Genomic DNA, 18,245 nt, shown 5'->3' on the forward strand with positions numbered 1-18,245 from the left:
TCTTCTTTGTCCTATTGGTTTAAGGAATGTCTATTATTTATACTATTTAATATATTAAAAGAATAAATCTTAAAGAAAAAGAATTACATACAAATGTGTAATAAAATAATAAACACCAAAAAGTTAAACTTATCCACTCCCATAAGCAAAATCAATGTGAAAATAAATTATCCATTTAGTTATTTTTTTAAAATATGAAGTTTCTGATAATTGTAATTTTACTTTTCCATACTTTTAAAAATAATTCTTGAAATTTGAGAAATATAATTACCAGTTTGATCATCTAGATCTAAAAACAATATTAACAAATCATTTTAATTTCTTCAGTGTAGTATCTATTTTTTTTAATTTAAGAAATAAAAATATTGATTTTAAAAAAAATTGAATATAAAAATCAAATTCACTACAAATTTCAGAAAAGAAAAACATAACTTGCTAGAAAAAAAATATTTAAATCTTCTTTTTATGCAAGCAATTTCTCTTTTGTTTTATAGATACATCCAACAACAACACCTTATTAGAATAGAACATGTTTCATAGTTGACAGTAGTGGTGCAGAACAAGATAGATACCAATAACATACATAATGTTGCTGCAACATTCCTTGTTCTGTGCTATTCCTCTCTCTCACACTGTTTCTCTCTTCACCCCATCACTGAAACAATGGAACCCATTTCTTCACCATCTCTCTTCTCCTAGAAAGCCCAAAGTTTCCACCTTCAGAATTTCTTCTCTTGGCCCTGGTTTCTTCGATGACATCGCTCAAATTGCTCATAACAAGGTACTCCATTTCAAAATTCAAAGTTTATATGTCTTACAAATTCTTGGTTCCTTTCAAATTTTGATATTTTCTTTTTCTTTCTCTTTCTTTGATCTTCTTCTCCCAAGGTTCTGATTGCAGCTGGTGTTTCTTTGACGATTGGTCAGCTTTCTAAGCCATTCACTTCGGTTTTTCTGTATGGCAAAGAGTTTGATATCAGGGTAATTGTTCAAGCCGGAGGGTTCCCATCGTCACACTCTTCTGTATGGCCTTGCAATCCTTAATCAGTTAATCCTATTTTGATGATGACACTTCAATTGTTGAATTTTTTACCCAGTGGGGTTTCATTGTCAATATCAGTATCTCACCAAGTTGTTTGTATTTTCCTGGCATAGGCAACAGTGGCTTGTGCAACATTGTTTGGCCTTGAGAGGTAAGGTATTGAGATTGTGGCATTTTGGTGTTCGGTTCAAGAATAATTAAATATATACTATTAGATTATATTTGAATAGTCAAGACCTAAAGATAAAGGCACACTACTTTTTTAATGGTCTTGTGATCACTAAAACCCTTTTAATCTTGACTTATACGTTTGTATGTATATATTCTTGTGATATCTGTAATTTTATAATTTTCAAATGCAGAGGGTTCTCCGATCCTATTTTTGGGCTTGCAGTTGTGTATGCTGGTCTCATTATGTATGATGCTCAGGTATGATCTTCTGTCAAATATGGTACTTTCTATCTATCTAGTCTTCAGTATTATTTACTTCATGTATTTGTATTGTATCACGTGAATGTCTTTTGCTATGTTCTTTTAATTGTGTCTTTTGCTATGTTCTTTTAATTGTGTAGCATTTGAATTGCGCTTAGATAAAAAGCCACAATTGGGGAGGTCTATTTTGTAGACACCGTGGTGGTCCATTGGCTATTTATTTCAAACTTATTTGACAAGTCTTAAGCCGAATTAAATTAAGATCTTGTAAGATATTTGCTATGGTTGTTATGTGATTATTCTAATCTCTAATGAATGATAAAACTATTGTGGAATTCTTATCGTGGTGGTATTGGTAAACACTAAACATGAACAGATTTAGTTCAATTTTTTGCTTGTGACTTATGGTTTTATGCGGGGATGTGTTGTTTCTAGAGCTACGTATGTTGGTAAAGCAATTAGCATAAGCTGATATGCAGCAGAAACCTAAAATAGAAAATTCTTTATGACCAATGAAGATTTTGAGGAGTGGCAACAAAACTTAAACTCTAATTCAAATATACCCGAATGTAAAAGATATTATAAGATGACTGAATTGCTGAACTAGCAATTTATATAGGTTCGTACAGTGGGGGACTGGTAAACATAAAATTCTTGCTTGTGTTACTCCTCTGGTTTGTCAGGTTGAATGTTTTCCACTGTCAAAGCCCTAAAGTAAAAACAAGCTTTGAATAACAGTTTGATCATAAACTTATCATTTTCAATGTCATGTACCATGATAGATATAGTTGTTTGATGGAATGCTTACTACTAAACTGAAAGCTATATATAGTTGATGGTTAGGAGACAACTCTTACTACTTAAGAGTGTATGAGCCCAAGCATCACTATTCAATTGTGTCTTGACCCACCTAGCCTATCCCATAGACAATTGATGCATCTGACAACAATCTCTCTCTGAACAATTGCTCCATTGGGAATCAAACTCATGACCTTGGATTTGATACCAATTGTTGGATCGAGTGTGTATCACTAGGTCAAAAGTTATAGCTGATAATCAAAGTTAAACTCTTTCTACTTAGACGCGTAACAGCCCAAGCACCACTATTCAATAGTGGCTTGTTCCATATAGACTAAACCACAGGACAATTGGTGCACACTACAACAATATCATCTGTCTACCAGCATTGATAATCTATGGATTTACATTTAGGCTAGAACTGTTCTTTTTCTTTTGTTGATGGATTTATTTAGTAAAACTGTGACCTAAGAAATATAAAGTTGTTGCTTAAGTTTGAGGCCAGAGAATTTAACCACAATATCTTTTCCTCAAAACAGTAGTTTGATACTGTGCTGAAAATATTGTATATATGGGTAATAAAACTAGAGAAGGTTTACATTTCTGAATGGTTATACAAAAATAAAAGTTGCTATTAGGATTTGCAAAAAAAGTAGCTCCAGGAGCATAAAGCTTCATACACGTCGAAACTAATTAACAAAATTCAACAAATACCTATGCTGTGGACCAAAGACCACTAGGCTCATTCAAGTAATTAGGTTTGTCCAACTAGCGATTTAATAATCCTAGTGGCCATTAATGTCCAAAGAGAGTTTCTAATTACAAAATCATAAAAACCATTACAAAAGAATCATCAAAGACCTCATACAAAATCACACAATTCCTATTCTATAATGTATCCCCTCCTTCTTAATTCTTCATCATGTTCCAATTTGTGCACTTATGTAACAGATTGCCAATAAGGTAAACAAAGGTATTTAGGTGGAGTGTTTAACTGTATAGATTACTAAAGGAGGAGAGGGATGTGATGCAGAAAGGTAAGAAGCCAGTAAAGAGAAAGGAAAGGTGCAGCGTCTCTCTTCAATACCCCTTTTTGTTTTTGTCTCAGTATTTACATTGTAAATTCACACCCAGGGGTACTACTGATAGTATGTAGAAGAATGATACAGAGGGTTTACTAAATATTTTTAATACATTGGTAACAACGAAGTCTGAAACTATGACTTGATGCAAACTACCCAAATCCCTTACTACTAGCCCAATCCTAATGCAACTAAATATTTTGTTGGACAATGCTAGTCCCTTACTTTGATGGCATCTAAAATATTTTCATAATTTGATTTTTGTTTCATACTTAGAGTGAGATTGCAGAGATACTTCTTTTGTTCTTATTCATATCTGCTCCACTTTGAACTGGGCACCTTTAAAGCTGCAGAACGAGAAATGGGATTTAAAGAATGTATACGGAAAGTAGAAAAAGAATGATTGCAATTGAGAGAAAAAGTGACCAGGAAATTATTATCAGCTTCAACCTAAGAAACCTTGTTACATGTTTTTTTAGTTTATTGTTTCAGCTGCCAAATGATAAGATAGATAGATATCCTTCACCAAACCTAAAAAAGTGACTAGGATATATTGATCATATCCTAGTCACGACTTACTGCCTGCTTTTCTGAGATTCGTTTAAAAAAGAATTATAAATCTCAGTTTTTTAATCTCTCCCATAGTTGTCCTCACTAGACCAAAAGTTAGTTGAAATGTCAGTTGCTTAGACCCGGCAGAAAGAAAATTTGTATAAGATAAATGCTGTTTTTTTTTTGTACTACTCTTTCTCCTTTTACTTAAAATCAGCCCAAGAAAAGCTGTTTTTTACTGTTTGTCCCTTTAACTTGGTTGCTTTTGTTATGAATATAACCTTATAACTAACAATTGGGAGTTTGGCTTGTGTGATTTTCAGGGTGTAAGAAGAGAAGTAGGAATTCATGCTAGAATGTTGAACAAACTACTACTTCAAATGCAAGCCAACTCTTTACATTCCAGAGATGCAGATAATTTAATGAACTCTCAACCAGGACTATCAAAACAACTGAAAATAGACGACTTTGAGAAGTCCCTTTTGCCCCAAGAAGCCACTTTAGAAACACAACAAGCGAATGGAGGTTTATTGGTCAAATCAGGAAGCAAAATAAGGCAAACAGAAGAAGAAGAAGAAATCTCAAAATTGGGTGTTGATGGCATACCCCTATTAAAAGAATCTATTGGCCATACAGAGATTGAAGTCATAGCTGGTGCCTTACTAGGCTTTTTGGTGGCTTTGGCTGTGTATGATATCATGTAAAATTCTTTTTTGATGAATAATTTCATCATATATCTTACGTCAAATAGAATATTATACTAATGTAAAGAAACCGCAAGTTGGAACCAGCTTAGGTTATCTTTCAGCAAAATATACCACATTCAAATATGTCCAAAGAGAACATCACATTGGTAAAGATAGAATACCCTTCTAAAAGGGATCGGATTTGCTTGGGATGAATGGCAGATTTTTGCTTCTTAATTCAATTTTGAAACATTCAGGTTTGTCTAATTGAATGGAACAAAGGATATTTTATTTACCTTAATTTTATGTAAAATTATTATTATTAATAATTGGTTATAGATAATAAATTTTGAAACTTATTAATTAAATAAAGAAATATATGCAAAATATGACTTTAAATAAGTTTAAGTTATTACTACTTGTTTTTTGGTTTTTATCATTTTGAAACTTTAATATTTGTTTGTATTTCCACTTTTTAACTTCAGTTTAAATTTATTTATTCATATTTTAATATCTATAAAGTATTATTTTTTATACATATATTTATCGTGGACTTAAAAATATTTTAACTCTAGTTATTTAAACCAGTAAAAATTGAGATGCTGTAGCTGCATTTTTCAATATGCCGTCTTATATCCCTTTTATAAATAAAAGTATACGAGTTTTATTATAAACAAATATATAGAGGTATTATTACTTCTATTTTATGTGGTTTTGTTTTATAAAAATAAGATAATTAAATATATTATTTATTATATATTATATATTTATATTAAATTTAAGTTGTAATAAAAAATTAATTAAACAGAATAAATATTTATTTAAAACTTATATATATATATATATATATATATATGGGTTTGCTAACACGCGTACGCCTGTTTTTCAGTTGGTACGTGGGTTTTAGTAGACAAAAATATCCTTATATATCATGGATTCTAAGTTTTAAGGTTAAGGGTATTTTAATAATTTTCATTCTCAAAACTAAAAAAAAAAAAAGAAACCCCGAAACCCTTACTCACCTCTCTCATTCCTCTCAACCCTTTCTCTTTCATCTTTCTCACTCCAATCTTTTCTCTGTCATCCCTACTGTAGCCCCAAAATGAAAAAATCAAAAATTTCTCTCAACCTTTTCTCTTTCATCTTTCTCACTCCAATCTTTTCTCTGTCATCCCTACTGTAGCTCCAATTGAAAAAATCAAAAACACTTGCCGTTAAACAATCTTACAAAAAAATGATTTTATAATGAGTTTTCATCTTATAATTTTTGTCTTATCTAATTTTATCCAATTTTCATAAGCATAAAAGAATTGGTAATTGACCTGGAAAAAATCAGAAATACTCGTTGTTAAACAATTTCTTACAAAAAATGATTTTATAATGAGTTTTTATTTTATGATTTTTGTCTTATCTAATTTTATCTAATTTTCACAAGCATAATGACATCAAAGGAATTGGTAATTGACCTTGAAAAAATCAGAAACTTTCATTGTTAAACAATTTCTTACAAAAAATGACTTTATAATGAGTTTTCATTTTATAATTTTTGTCGTATATAATTTTATCTAATTTTCACAAGCATAATGACATCCAAAAGAATTGGTAATTGGCCTGGAAGATTTTTTTAGAGATGATGATTCAACAGATGATGAAATTAGAGAGGTTAGTGAAGATGGTGAAATTGAAGAGATCTTGAATGAACCTTTGCCTGAAGATGAATATGTCAATGACTCAACTCTTTACAAAGGCAAATTGTTTAAAGGCAAATGTTTCTGATTTTTTCAATTGGAACTACAGTAGGGATGACAGAGAAAAGGTTGGAGTGAGAAAGATGAAAGAGAAAGGGTTGAGAGGAATGAGAGAGGTGAGTAAGGGTTTCGGGGTTTCTTTTTTTTTTTTTAGTTTTGAGAATGAAAATTATTAAAATACCCTTAACCTTAAAAAACTTAGAATCCATGATATATAAGGATATTTTTGTCTACTAAAATCCGGTACACATTGCTAAAACGTATGAAAAAAAACAGACGTACGCGCGTTAGCAAACTATATATATATATATATATATAATGTGGATACTTAATTTTTTAATCTATGTTTGGAAGTTTAAAGTCTTTTAAGTACTATTTGTTAGTTTATTATTTTCTACATTATGTTTAATTTTTTTTTTAATTTTTAACATAATACGTTTATGAATTTTGTATTATGATTTAAAAATATTATTAAAAATAAAGTAAAGAATATATATAAATTTAATATTATTTTTATAGAAATTTGTTATTTTCATATATACACATCTTATATACCCCTTTATCATTAATTATATTTTAAATATATATATATATATATATATATATATATATATATATTATATAAATTACAAAGGTGATATATATTTAATACTTTTATTTTGATTTTAATTATATTTTAAAATTAAAATAAAAATAAAATTTATATCCTAAATGATACTATAGTGTAAGATCTATTAATATGTTATTTTTCACAAAAAACACAAAGCACCTCATGATACTTAATATCTATCTATTTCAGTCGCGTCATCCCCTTATTAAAAAAATAACAAGTCACAAAAATATCAACTAGACCAATTCTTACAAAAATGAAAAACTTAATTCTTAGTAAAACAAATAAATTAACCCTAATGTAATAAGGTTATAACAATGTAATCGTTAATTTATTATTAATTTGATCGCTAAAATTACATTTTCATAAAAAAGGATTTTGTAAAACTCAAGTGTAAAAACTTTTACAAATACAATAATGTTCACTCACTCGACAGAAACTTTCTAGATTACTAAAAAGCAAGAAAACGTGGCAGAAAACAAGAGTGACAGTACGAGATAACACGTGTAATCTGATGGCATGTCTGCATACTACGTGGTTTGATTTTGGTAGGGCAGAGTTACATTATATATATCCTCCCATGATATATATATATATATATATATATATATATATATATATATATATATATATATATATATATATATATATATGATGCATATGTGAAGGTGAAAAATAAGCATAGAAAGGATCAAAAGAGTGTAATCAATCACATAGAAATATCATGTCTGGGGCACAAGGAGCACAGCCAAAAGGGTCAAAGACAGCAACAATATATGAGTCAGTAGGAGGAGGAGGAGAGAACAGGAGCAGGATTGAGTTGCGTTCAAGGGAGGATCAAGGTTCCATTCAGGTGGAGAAATTGCAGGAGAAGGTCAGTGATCCTGCTGGAAAAGGTGGTCCTGTCTTTGGTGCTGGTAAAGAGGAAGACAAACAAGACCTTGGAGTCACAGGCACAGGCTAATTCATCACCTATGCATAAACCAAAACCTACTCTCTTCTCATCATCATGCTGCTGCTTCTAAATCTTTCTTCTGTGTGTTTGTGTCTTTGCATGGAACTGATTTCTTTCTTCCTTTCTTACTTTGCTTCTACTTTCTGTTTTATGGAATAAAACGGAAGAGGTTGATGTTATCACCTAAATATCCTTTACTTTGTTTTATTTCTTTCTCTACAGTGACTCGTTTTATCTTCTTACTTGTTTGATCTTTTATACATTAATTCCTTCCTTCCTTCGTTCTTTCTTCACTTTGTCTTGATACTTGAGCAAGATCAATCAGTGGAGTAAATTTTACTGTCACATTTCATCTTCATCTGAATATATCTTCATTTAATTTTGAAAGATGTTTCTTCTTTAATTAGTATGCAAAACAGTTGTGAATTAATCTATTTGTTACTATATTCATTCATGGTTGTAAGCTATGGATGTTAACTAGAACTATAGATTCTAATATTTATGATGAATAAGTATTTATTTATTGCAAGGGTTAAAGTTAATTTATGATTACTTTTATACCACCATTTTATTTGTCCATGAAACTAACCAATTTTCTACTCAATATTATGGAATAAATTTTTTTATGCATACCTACATACCAAAAATCAAATTTTCCTTTTATTCAAAGAAATTAAAACTAAGATTTTAGGAACAAAGTTACAATATATGTGTATCCAACATTTTTGTTGAATAATGCTACACTTCTTGTTTTTCTTCTTCCGTGACCATATTACCAATTTCACAATACAACAAACATATGTAATTTGAAACAACACAATTATATTATAATGATATAATAATATTAAATAAGATTATTTGTTTGCTTGAATGGAATTTTATAATAATACAAAAATATACTGAATAAGATTATTCATACTTAATTGGAATTCTATTCTCAAGTAGAATTGTTTATATATATTCTATTCTAAATTTAATAGTGAACGTTTTTCTTTCTCCCACCACGATGATTCGAGATGGATTTTACATATTTCAATCTAACTTTCTTTTATTGGAATAAAGTAAGCAATAATGTTCTTTTGAGTAAATCTTATAATGATTTCAAAACATCACTTTAAAAATAATTAATATTTAAAATTAAAATTTTAATAATAATTTAAAGGTTTAAACAGTCGAATGATATTTCTTCAGGAAGCTTAATTCGGTCCTCAACAATTAAGCTCTTTTATCCATACAAGGGATAACGGATGTAACATAATACTTACATCCAAGAGTACATATAATATAATACTTACATTTAAAACATTATTTAATTACTAACTGAAAATATTAATATATTGGCAATAATGAGAAATACTTATCCATATATGATATTAATAATAATATTTACTCTTATTTTTAATAGTTGATATTTTTAATAGTTTATATTTTTAATTATCAACTCTTAATATATTTAGTCTTTATTAACGCAAGAGTTTGTAATTAATCTGCCTACAAATTCTACTCTCTGGTTCTATAGCTACCTTATTTTTGCTTCTGTGCGTGGCAACATGTGCATCACAAGAAATCCTGCCGTAAGGATAATTCCCAATAATAATAGTAATAATCTATGCGGCTCCAAATTTTTCTCTTCAATCATCCTAACAAAGCGAACAAAATCCGACTCGCCGTGACATTCAAACACGACAAATCCGAAAACTATTTCATTCTCAGAAGCCATACATGCCAAAAGAGTCCCACAATGTTGTGTGACTATTGAGTTTCAAGAATAAACATGGAGACCAAGCATTGATTATGCACATATAATAGCTTTGGGCCAAATTAAGAATACCCAGAGAGGAAAAAAATGATCTTGCTGTTTCAACAAGCATGCCCTCTTTTCACCTTTTCCTCTAACTATAAGTCCAAGCTTCCATTATCAAGTCATAATGTTCAACTTCATCTTGGTTTTGGTGCGTTGACCCCATTTTCTCCATTGCCCATTTGCAGAGGGGGGCTTTACATTAGGAGGAATTGGGGCAAATGTTCCTCTTCTTCTTCCGCTCCCTCACAGGCTCCATTGCCACCTGATCCTGATAAGGTATACTTGTGTTGTTTTTTTTTTTTTTGGATAAACAATACCTGTTTTGATTGTATTCTTTATCATAGGTTGAAATTTATTGGAAATTAGAAAATGTTAAACGGGTCTCCATGGTGATAGTGTAATTTTCAATATATTTTAACCATTAAGAGGTAGAGATTGGATTAGAAAGAACATGTTACCGTTATATCTCTTCTTTGAATTTGTAAAGGGTTTGGTCGATGAATAGTGTTTAAAAGTTTGAAAATTTTGTTGGAAGTGCAGGAATACAAGCTAGTGGAAGAAGAGAGTGATGGTATCGTTGCTGCACAGGGTGAAAGTCCTGACCTGCAGACGCTTTTCAGAAGGTTCTGGAAGGTGGCAGCTCCTTACTGGACTTCAGATGACAAAGTGCAAGCAAGGTTGCAGCTTGCTGGTGTTTTTGCTCTCACTTTGGCTACCACTGGAATCAGTGTAGGCTTCAGTTTCTTGGGGAGAGACTTCTTCAATGCTCTTGCTAGTAAGTTTATGTGTGCTGGAAGTATGGCAGAAAAATAAGATAGGGAAGAAGGAGCGACATAATACGTTGGAATATTTTGAGCTGAAAGCAAGGAATATAATATTTTATTGGTCAATAACATTTAGATTTATAATTATTGAAAGACCAAAACAGACTAGCAAATTAAGAGATAATTATTAGTAACTGAGATACGCGCTCCTCAAGTAAAAGTAACTGACGTACTTCCTGTTCCTCAAGTAAAAGTGTCAATAACCGACTATTATGAAATTATTGAGGAAACTGAAACAGAAATATCAAGTTACATGCAATTATGTGAAATACATAAAGCAAACATTTAGCAATGTGTATATATGTGTGGGGACACAGCCACCCTTGTTTATCTTCCATTTACCATGTAGTATTTGCTTGCGTGTGAGATTTTCTGCTGTTTCTTGTTTCGTTATATGTTTGCTGTTGTATGAAGTGGCAACAAGGAACTAAACGTGTTTATGTTTATTAATGCAAGACAAGGATCAAGAGCAATTCACGAAGCAATTATTATACTACTTGGGTGGTTTTGCTGGAGGAATCCCGGTGAGCACAATGCTGCATTTTCTTAGGTATAGCTCGGCTATACTTTGTTTTAATTCTTAGACTGACGTATACTGTCATATGATCCATCTTCTTAAATGGAAAGAAACAAGAATGAATGAGCGAATTAACTCACACATCACATGGTATATGGATTTGCCTAGACGTGGTTTTGAAAGTTGCCCTTTTCATGTTCTTATTTGTCATATGAGAACTTGGACAATACACATAAATGACTTTCCTTCTTTGATTCTTTTGGAAGTAGTCTCCTTTCAATCCGAGTCATTTCTTCTGAGTCAGTATTTTTAATTGAAATGGATGGATTTCTCGACATAGTAAAGCATACATGAATATTTTAGCTAAAATAAAGTAAGGGAAATAAATGACTATTATTTGATAACAATTTTGATAAGGTTTTACTAAATCAGCAATTACCCAGACATTCCATGTCCTTCTGTTTCTTTTGTGTATTGGTACAAGATTTATGCATGTCTTCTGTACTGTATTTTGTTTGCCATCCCCTTTTTCCAGTAATCTGCACATTTTTCTCATCTTAATCGTAATTACTTTGCAGTTTTTTGTATTGAGAGATTATGCAAGAGAAACTCTTTCTTTGAGATGGAGATCTTGGATGACAAGTTATTACATGGATCGCTATCTGAATAATCAGACTTTCTATAAAATTCAGTCACAGTCAATCATTGATAATCCAGACCAGCGAATTGTTGATGATCTAAGTTCTTTCACTGGGACATCCCTTGCTTTCTCCTTGACACTCTTTAATGCTGCTGTGGACTTAATCTCATTCAGTAACATCTTGTTTGGAATCTATCCTCCACTTTTCGTTGTTCTTCTCGTATACTCAATTGGTGGGACAGCTATAAGTGTTTTCCTTGGAAGGGTAATGATCGTTTCTATTTTTTAGTGATAGTTTAAATTGTCAGGGAAAGTTACCACCTATGCCCTAATAACTGAATGGCCTTTAAGTTAGTTCCCTTTTTGTTAACCATAAATTGTGATAATGTCAGGGGCTGGTGAATTTAAATTTCTTGCAAGAGAAAAAGGAAGCAGACTTTCGGTATGGACTTGTACGGGTCCGGGAAAATGCTGAATCAATTGCATTTTATAGTGGTGAAGAAAGTGAAATGCAACTTCTTCTGCAGCGCTTTAAAAGCGCTTTCGAAAATTTGACTGTGAGACATTTCTTCTTTATATTTACCATTTTTATTTTTAAAACAATTTTTGTACATTGTGCCATCGGTATCTATGTTCAGGCCAATGGGTTTCTTGAGTTATATTGCATATATTTCTCTCTCGTATATTGCTTGATATTTACAATGAACATAACATAATCAACATTTACTGTAAATAATGCTTCTCTACATGTTTTCTTTTTCTTGATTGAAAAACTAAATCCCTGTGGATCATCTCGGCTTCAATATATTGGATGCTGACAAAATCATTTGAAAGATATACAGCCATGTCAGCTGATCAGATTTTGGGAATTAGGAAACTCTATTAAATACGAACTTAACCTTGATACAGCATCAGTTTCTTTATAAAGTTTCGCAATGCAGTTTTATCCTCTAACTTGTCATACCTTAATGATGAATGGCGTTACTTTTATTTCTTTACAGCAATTGCTGATTGCTTCTAGAAATCTGGAGTTCTTCACCAATGGCTACCGCTATGTTATTCAAGTTCTTCCTGCTGCTGTTGTTGCTCCCATGTACTTCTCAGGAAAAATTGAGTTTGGTGTCATCAATCAGTCAGTTTCTGCTTTTAATCATATCCTTGGTGACTTCTCTCTCATCGTGTATCAGTTTCAAGCTATAAGTGCTTTTTCTGCAGTTATTAATCGGTTAGGTACAGCATCCTTTCACCCTTATCTTTCCCTATACATTTTTGTATATGCAGATATCATGAAGGATATGAGCATAAGTGAATGAACTATGAAGTTTTACTCTTCAGAAAAATGGGAGAGCCACTTTGGTAGAATTTATGGTTATGTTTGAGTAAACACAAATAAAAAATCCCAGAAAAGAGAAAAAAAGTATTACAATGTATTAAAGATGTTATTTATGAATCAACCAATGCCCTTATCTATGTTAATTTCAACCCTTCATGTTTCCTTTCACTCCCTCATCTTTTGTGCTGCAGCACATTTTGCTAGTAGATATACTCTGCTTTCTTTGAAGTAATTATCTGTTCCATCTGTTGTTTTATTTATGCATCTGAAGCTCTCTTTTATTCATTTATGTTTACAGGCTAGCTTTGTTCCTTTTCATGTAATGGACACTACGAACTAATAAATGTTGTATTGCATATGCAGGGGAATTCGATGATGTTTTGGATAGAAGCAGCTCCAAATCTCTTACTAATACATTGGAAGACATACAAATTACATACAAAGATTTTAGGAGTTCATCTGCATTGGAATCTAATGGCTCCACTCCACCAGAAAAAATTGGCACATTACTGGAGGTAGAAGATTTGATTCTGAAGACACCAAGTGAATCTACACTTATTAGAGACTTGTCATTGACGATCAAGGAAAAAGATAATTTACTGGTAAGATATCCACTGACGCATCTGATTGCAATTCTAGCCAAATGGTTCCTGAGCTGCCCATTAAAGCCTTTAAAGTCTAGATTTGAAAGCCCAAGTGCCTAAAAGTCTAGTTGAGGAGTATTGGTGGGAAGTTACAGAAGAGGGGGGGAGGAGTTAGTTATGGAGAGATGTAATTAGCCAAGTTTGTTATAAGGAATAGTGGGAGTAGAGAGGGTTTTGGCCACTAATTTTCTAGTTTAAGGTAGAGAGAATCTCTTTCTGGCTAGGGGGGAATTACCCCTTTCTCTTGCTTGCTTTTTTCACCGACTTCAGATAAGTCTGTTCTTGCTCATCATCTCTCACGAACATGTAGATTTTAAGATTGTATTGTTAAGTTAATAACACTAGGTCTATACAAATGTGCACTTTTTAATATTATCAATTTAACAGGTAATGGGACCAAGTGGAAGTGGCAAGACTTCTTTGTTAAGAGCTATGGCTGGTCTATGGAAAGCTGGAACCGGAAAGATCACATACTATATTAAAGGTGGAGGATATCCTGAACAATCCCTTTGTTCAGATGTGAATTCTCCAAATAATGCTCATGACACATATGTAGCACATGGAAAATCCATAAGCAGAAAATCTGGAATCTTTTTCCTTCCACAAAGACCGTATATGGTTTTGGGTACTCTTCGTCAGCAGTTACTTTATCCAACCTGGTCCAATGATGTAGTTCCTACGTCAGATGGTACAGAGCAAACAAGTATGAATTTCTTCCTCCCACCCCTAAATGTATTGCTTTTGGTTCTTATAAAAACTCAATATTTTTTAATATTAAAAACAGAGATCTTTTTTCGTGCCCTTAGTGTCTAATCTCATTTGCTTTATTGCAATTTGGGAGACTTCAGACAAACAATACTGGCGGAGTTGTTGTGGGCACAACATAGCTGGTACTGAAATGATGAGGACATATTTCTCCTGCAGGAATACCAAAAATGCTCTTGTAGTTTATTGGCATAAGCTCTATAAAAGGAAGGCTTAATTTAAAAGATAATTTACATATAGGAAATATGGAAATTATATGATTGTTAAGCATCAGGTGTTATTAACTACGTTCTTTTGAATCTGTAACCGTAAAAATTGACTGCTAGACAAGATAGTTATTGATATATCTTTCGTAAACAGCTAAGCAAGCCTATCAAAGAAGCATCTCTTGAAATTGAACTTTCATTAGCTTCACTAAAGGGAGCTGTAGCTGTTCACAATCTTGCGAACATGGTCCCTTTAAATTCCATGTTAGCTGCTTGTCAGACAGTTTATCTTTGTTGTTCTCCAGAAAATTAATCCCTTTTTTCATTAGGATCAACCCAGGTCCATCTACTTATGTTATGGATGTGTTTACCCTTTTGAATAAAATCCAGACTTTATAATCAAGTAAAAAAACATAATAAAAACTATCAATTCTGAGCATAGACTTTTAGGTTACAACAAGTTTCATTTGTGAAATTATAATTCATCTTTTTTTCTCGAGGGTATTTTTTTCCAAACTGTATTGAAGAGCTGAGTTAATCAGATAATAAATACTAATATAAAATCTAATTAAATAGAAAAGTCCTTCCTAATTTATACTGATGACATTAGTAGTCCTGCTGGAAATTGTGTAAGCTTTGTTCATTGTGATAAATATTTGTCTACAGATGCACTTCCTTTCTTGACAAACTTGGCAAAGTCGGAGGATGGAAATGATAGACCTACGAAGCCAACAACTGATGAGCTGATAAAGGTGTTAGAGGATGTCCGCCTTGGATATTTATTGGCTCGTTTCAGTTTAGATTCAACACATGAATGGTCTAGTGTTCTTTCCTTGGGAGAGCAGCAACGCCTTGCATTTGCTCGTCTTTTGCTTTCAAAGCCTCAATTGGCTTTACTTGATGAATCTACAAGTGCACTTGATGATGCCAATGAGGTATTGTTGGATTCTAAGTTCACTTATGATTGTTCCTATGTGTTGGGTTCAAACAATATAGAAAAAGAAACTAAATTATAGTAGATTCTATACACAGGTGACACATATCATTCAACATGCTTAAAAGAGTTTAACATTATAGAACTAGGGACGGCAGAAGAACTATTAAATAATATTTAAGACAACTATTGTCTAAGAGTTTACAAGAGGTAGACAATCCAGCTATTAGACATGCTAGATGATAACAAAAAATGTGCATCATTTAACTAGGCGACAAACAACCATTTAGTCTTAAAAGTACTAGAAGCATCCAGTAGATAGTCTTCTGTGCTCTTCATAAGGCAATCGTGATTTTAGAGCCAAAACATTACAATTCTCCACCTTGACTCCAAATCATGGAAGAACTCCTCCTTTAGCGACAAAGATGTTGACATGTTCGCCTCCCCTTTATGACATCAACACATCTTTGCCAGTATCAAGATAACACACATCATGATCTCCACAATCCAAAGTCATTCTCACTAGAGAACTTCTCATTGTCAAATTTGGTGGTCATATTTCAATTCTTGATATTCCTGACATTCAAATAATTTGGAAAAGAAACACAAAAATGAAAGAAAGAAAAAAAAAATTGACTTATAAATATTCTATACACGGAAAACACATCATACAACTTTTTTAAAAGAGTTTAACAAGACTTTATACATAGAATTAGGGACAACAAAATAACTGTTAAAAAACAGTTAAGACAACTCTCAACTAGTAGTTTACTAGAGGTAGATGGTCTAGCTATTAGACGTGCTAGATGATATCGACATACGGCATTAACCAACTAGATGACATAGAATCATTCAGTCTTAACATTACATGGACACATCCAGTAAACGGTCTTCTGCATTCTTCATAAGACAATTATGATGTTAGAGTCAAGACATCAGCCTATATAATTACTAGTTACTAGCTCTTAATAGAAACTCTGACCTAAAATGCATAAGAAGTTACTTGTTATTAGCTCTTAATGGAAACTCTGAGCTAAAACACATTGGAAATTACTCAGGATAAAAAAAATTGCAGCTATTGTCCAATAGTTTTTCATTAAATTTCTTGGAAAGTACTGTTGCAAGAACTAACCACTTTTACCATGTTGATGTTTTGCTGAAGTTCATTTTGCTGCTATGCTTTGGCTTGCAGGTTCATTTGTACCAAAAGATTCGAGCAGCAAACATAACATATGTCAGCATAGGCCACCGGTCATCCTTGTATGATTACCACGAGAGGATCTTACGCATATCGACATTTGATTCGGACAATGAACAGCTAAATTGGTACATTGAACCTACTAGACCCGAGTCTTCCTTAAAATTTACAAATCTATGAGCTTTCAGTGCTTACCATCTCAAGAAAACATGGTTCAATTGCATTGAACAATAGTTTTGATGTATATGATGTTAAGATGTAGATTCTATTCTATTTCTATTAATGAATATAATTGATTTAATTTCACTACTATAGATATTATGATTAGTTAACATATACCAAAAACTCCATATGGTGAACTTGTAAATTGGAGAAATCAAGCAAGGATGAGAAAGGATGATCAATTACTTCATCACTCTAAAGAGGGTATGGTTAGACTTGACTTCTACGATAGCCATGAGTGGAAATAACCTTGGAAGCTATATATCACATTCTATGAGGTTGAAGAAGCAGAGGTTGAAGATGCAAGGAATAGTGGAAGTTGGGCACTACTTTCCTAGGAAGGGTTTTTATAGAAGATATGCTTAAAGAGGAAAATAAGGGCAATGTAAGCCAATTAATTTCGTCACTTCTTTAATTGTTTTTTTACAAAGGAAAAAAAATGATGTTTTAAAATTCTTACACTTTCTTAGATATATTATTCAGAATGTGTTAAAAAGTTCCTGAATTGTAGTTTCCAGAAACACTTTAGAGAAATATACTCCAAAAATAAGTTACACCTAAGAATATTATAGCATGACCTTAGTATATTATAAAAAATGATTGTAATATTATTTAAATTATATTTTCATTGCTTAATGTAAGATGATGATACTTTTAGAATTCTTATCTAGTTGTTGGTAATTCTGTTTTTTTGTTTTCAGTTTTACAGTAGTTTACCTAATAGCTCCCTCGTATAGTCCACAATATTTAATATTATAAATAGATCTTTGTAATGATTTAAAATCTGTTGATATTGTTTTCAACAGTAGAAAAATTAAGACTTTTCCAAAAGGTTTCATGTTTGTGACTTTCACACTCGTCATTCCCAGTATCAACGATGTTATTTTTCTTTAACACGACAGATCAAGCTTCTTTGATCATGTCATCATCCCATGGAACCCTTTTGTTCGAAGACAAATCCATTCAGCAACACCCTTTTCCACCTTCCGAAAGTTGCAGCATTGCCACCATACTTGAGTTTTCCTCTCGCAAGTGTTAAAGATTGAATTGAATATCAATCTGTACTCTCTTGATCACTTTTACTCGAAGGAACACAAGAACGAAGACATTACACACAAATGTCAGAAAAATCACTCAGGGTATTCAAACATTCCTAAACAATTTCATTAATTGATATCTCTTTTTCAATACATGAAGTTTCTATTTATAGCTTTTAATCACAACTAACTACCTAACCATCATTCCTGCCAAAA

General features: G+C 31.9%; 3 protein-coding genes across 4 annotated transcripts; all 3 read left to right on the forward strand.

Annotated features, from left to right (window-relative positions):
* Positions 1–517: 517 nt before the first annotated feature.
* LOC108332522 (uncharacterized) lies at positions 518–4,771 on the forward strand. The gene is made up of 5 exons (XM_017567822.2): positions 518–781; positions 889–1,023; positions 1,156–1,193; positions 1,405–1,471; positions 4,230–4,771. The coding sequence occupies exons 1-5, from the start codon at positions 587–589 to the stop codon at positions 4,608–4,610; spliced, it is 816 nt and encodes a 271-aa protein (XP_017423311.1). The 5' UTR covers positions 518–586; the 3' UTR covers positions 4,611–4,771.
* A 2,835-nt stretch (positions 4,772–7,606) lies between these two features.
* On the forward strand, positions 7,607–8,093 carry LOC108333530 (uncharacterized). The gene has a single exon (XM_017568996.2). It carries the CDS (start codon positions 7,675–7,677, stop codon positions 7,912–7,914), a length of 240 nt encoding a protein of 79 aa, XP_017424485.1. The 5' UTR covers positions 7,607–7,674; the 3' UTR covers positions 7,915–8,093.
* A 1,376-nt stretch (positions 8,094–9,469) lies between these two features.
* Positions 9,470–17,076, forward strand: LOC108334231 (ABC transporter D family member 2, chloroplastic). 2 transcript variants are annotated; one of them, XM_017569959.2, is made up of 10 exons: positions 9,470–9,985; positions 10,250–10,484; positions 10,990–11,057; positions 11,629–11,955; positions 12,083–12,247; positions 12,692–12,920; positions 13,387–13,625; positions 14,055–14,370; positions 15,305–15,573; positions 16,765–17,076. In XM_017569959.2, exons 1-10 carry the CDS (start codon positions 9,752–9,754, stop codon positions 16,948–16,950), a joined length of 2,268 nt encoding a protein of 755 aa, XP_017425448.1. In that variant the 5' UTR covers positions 9,470–9,751; the 3' UTR covers positions 16,951–17,076. The 2 variants fall into 2 exon arrangements, with proteins under 2 accessions (XP_017425448.1, XP_052726253.1); XM_052870293.1 differs by lacking the exons at positions 9,470–9,985; positions 10,250–10,484 and adding an exon at positions 10,731–10,895 and having other exon boundaries at positions 10,995–11,057.
* The last annotated feature ends 1,169 nt before the right edge of the window (positions 17,077–18,245 follow it).

The sequence above is a fragment of the Vigna angularis genome, chromosome 11 (genome assembly GCF_016808095.1).
Source record: "Vigna angularis cultivar LongXiaoDou No.4 chromosome 11, ASM1680809v1, whole genome shotgun sequence".
Classification (NCBI taxonomy): Eukaryota; Viridiplantae; Streptophyta; class Magnoliopsida; order Fabales; family Fabaceae; genus Vigna; species Vigna angularis.

What these genes read in the sequence shown, in the direction of transcription:
- LOC108334231 (XM_017569959.2), top strand. Translation starts at nt 9,752, where the DNA reads ATGATCTTGCTGTTTCAACAAGCATGCCCTCTTTTCACCTTTTCCTCT. An exon ending in GTTTTGCTGGAGGAATCCCG is followed by an intron (nt 11,058 to 11,628) that starts GTGAGCACAATG and finishes ATTACTTTGCAG; the next exon opens with TTTTTTGTATTGAGAGATTA. An exon ending in GCGCTTTCGAAAATTTGACT is followed by an intron (nt 12,248 to 12,691) that starts GTGAGACATTTC and finishes ATTTCTTTACAG; the next exon opens with CAATTGCTGATTGCTTCTAG.
- LOC108332522 (XM_017567822.2), top strand. Translation starts at nt 587, where the DNA reads ATGTTGCTGCAACATTCCTTGTTCTGTGCTATTCCTCTCTCTCACACT. An exon ending in TCCCATCGTCACACTCTTCT is followed by an intron (nt 1,024 to 1,155) that starts GTATGGCCTTGC and finishes TTCCTGGCATAG; the next exon opens with GCAACAGTGGCTTGTGCAAC. An exon ending in ACATTGTTTGGCCTTGAGAG is followed by an intron (nt 1,194 to 1,404) that starts GTAAGGTATTGA and finishes TTTCAAATGCAG; the next exon opens with AGGGTTCTCCGATCCTATTT.
- LOC108333530 (XM_017568996.2), top strand. Translation starts at nt 7,675, where the DNA reads ATGTCTGGGGCACAAGGAGCACAGCCAAAAGGGTCAAAGACAGCAACA.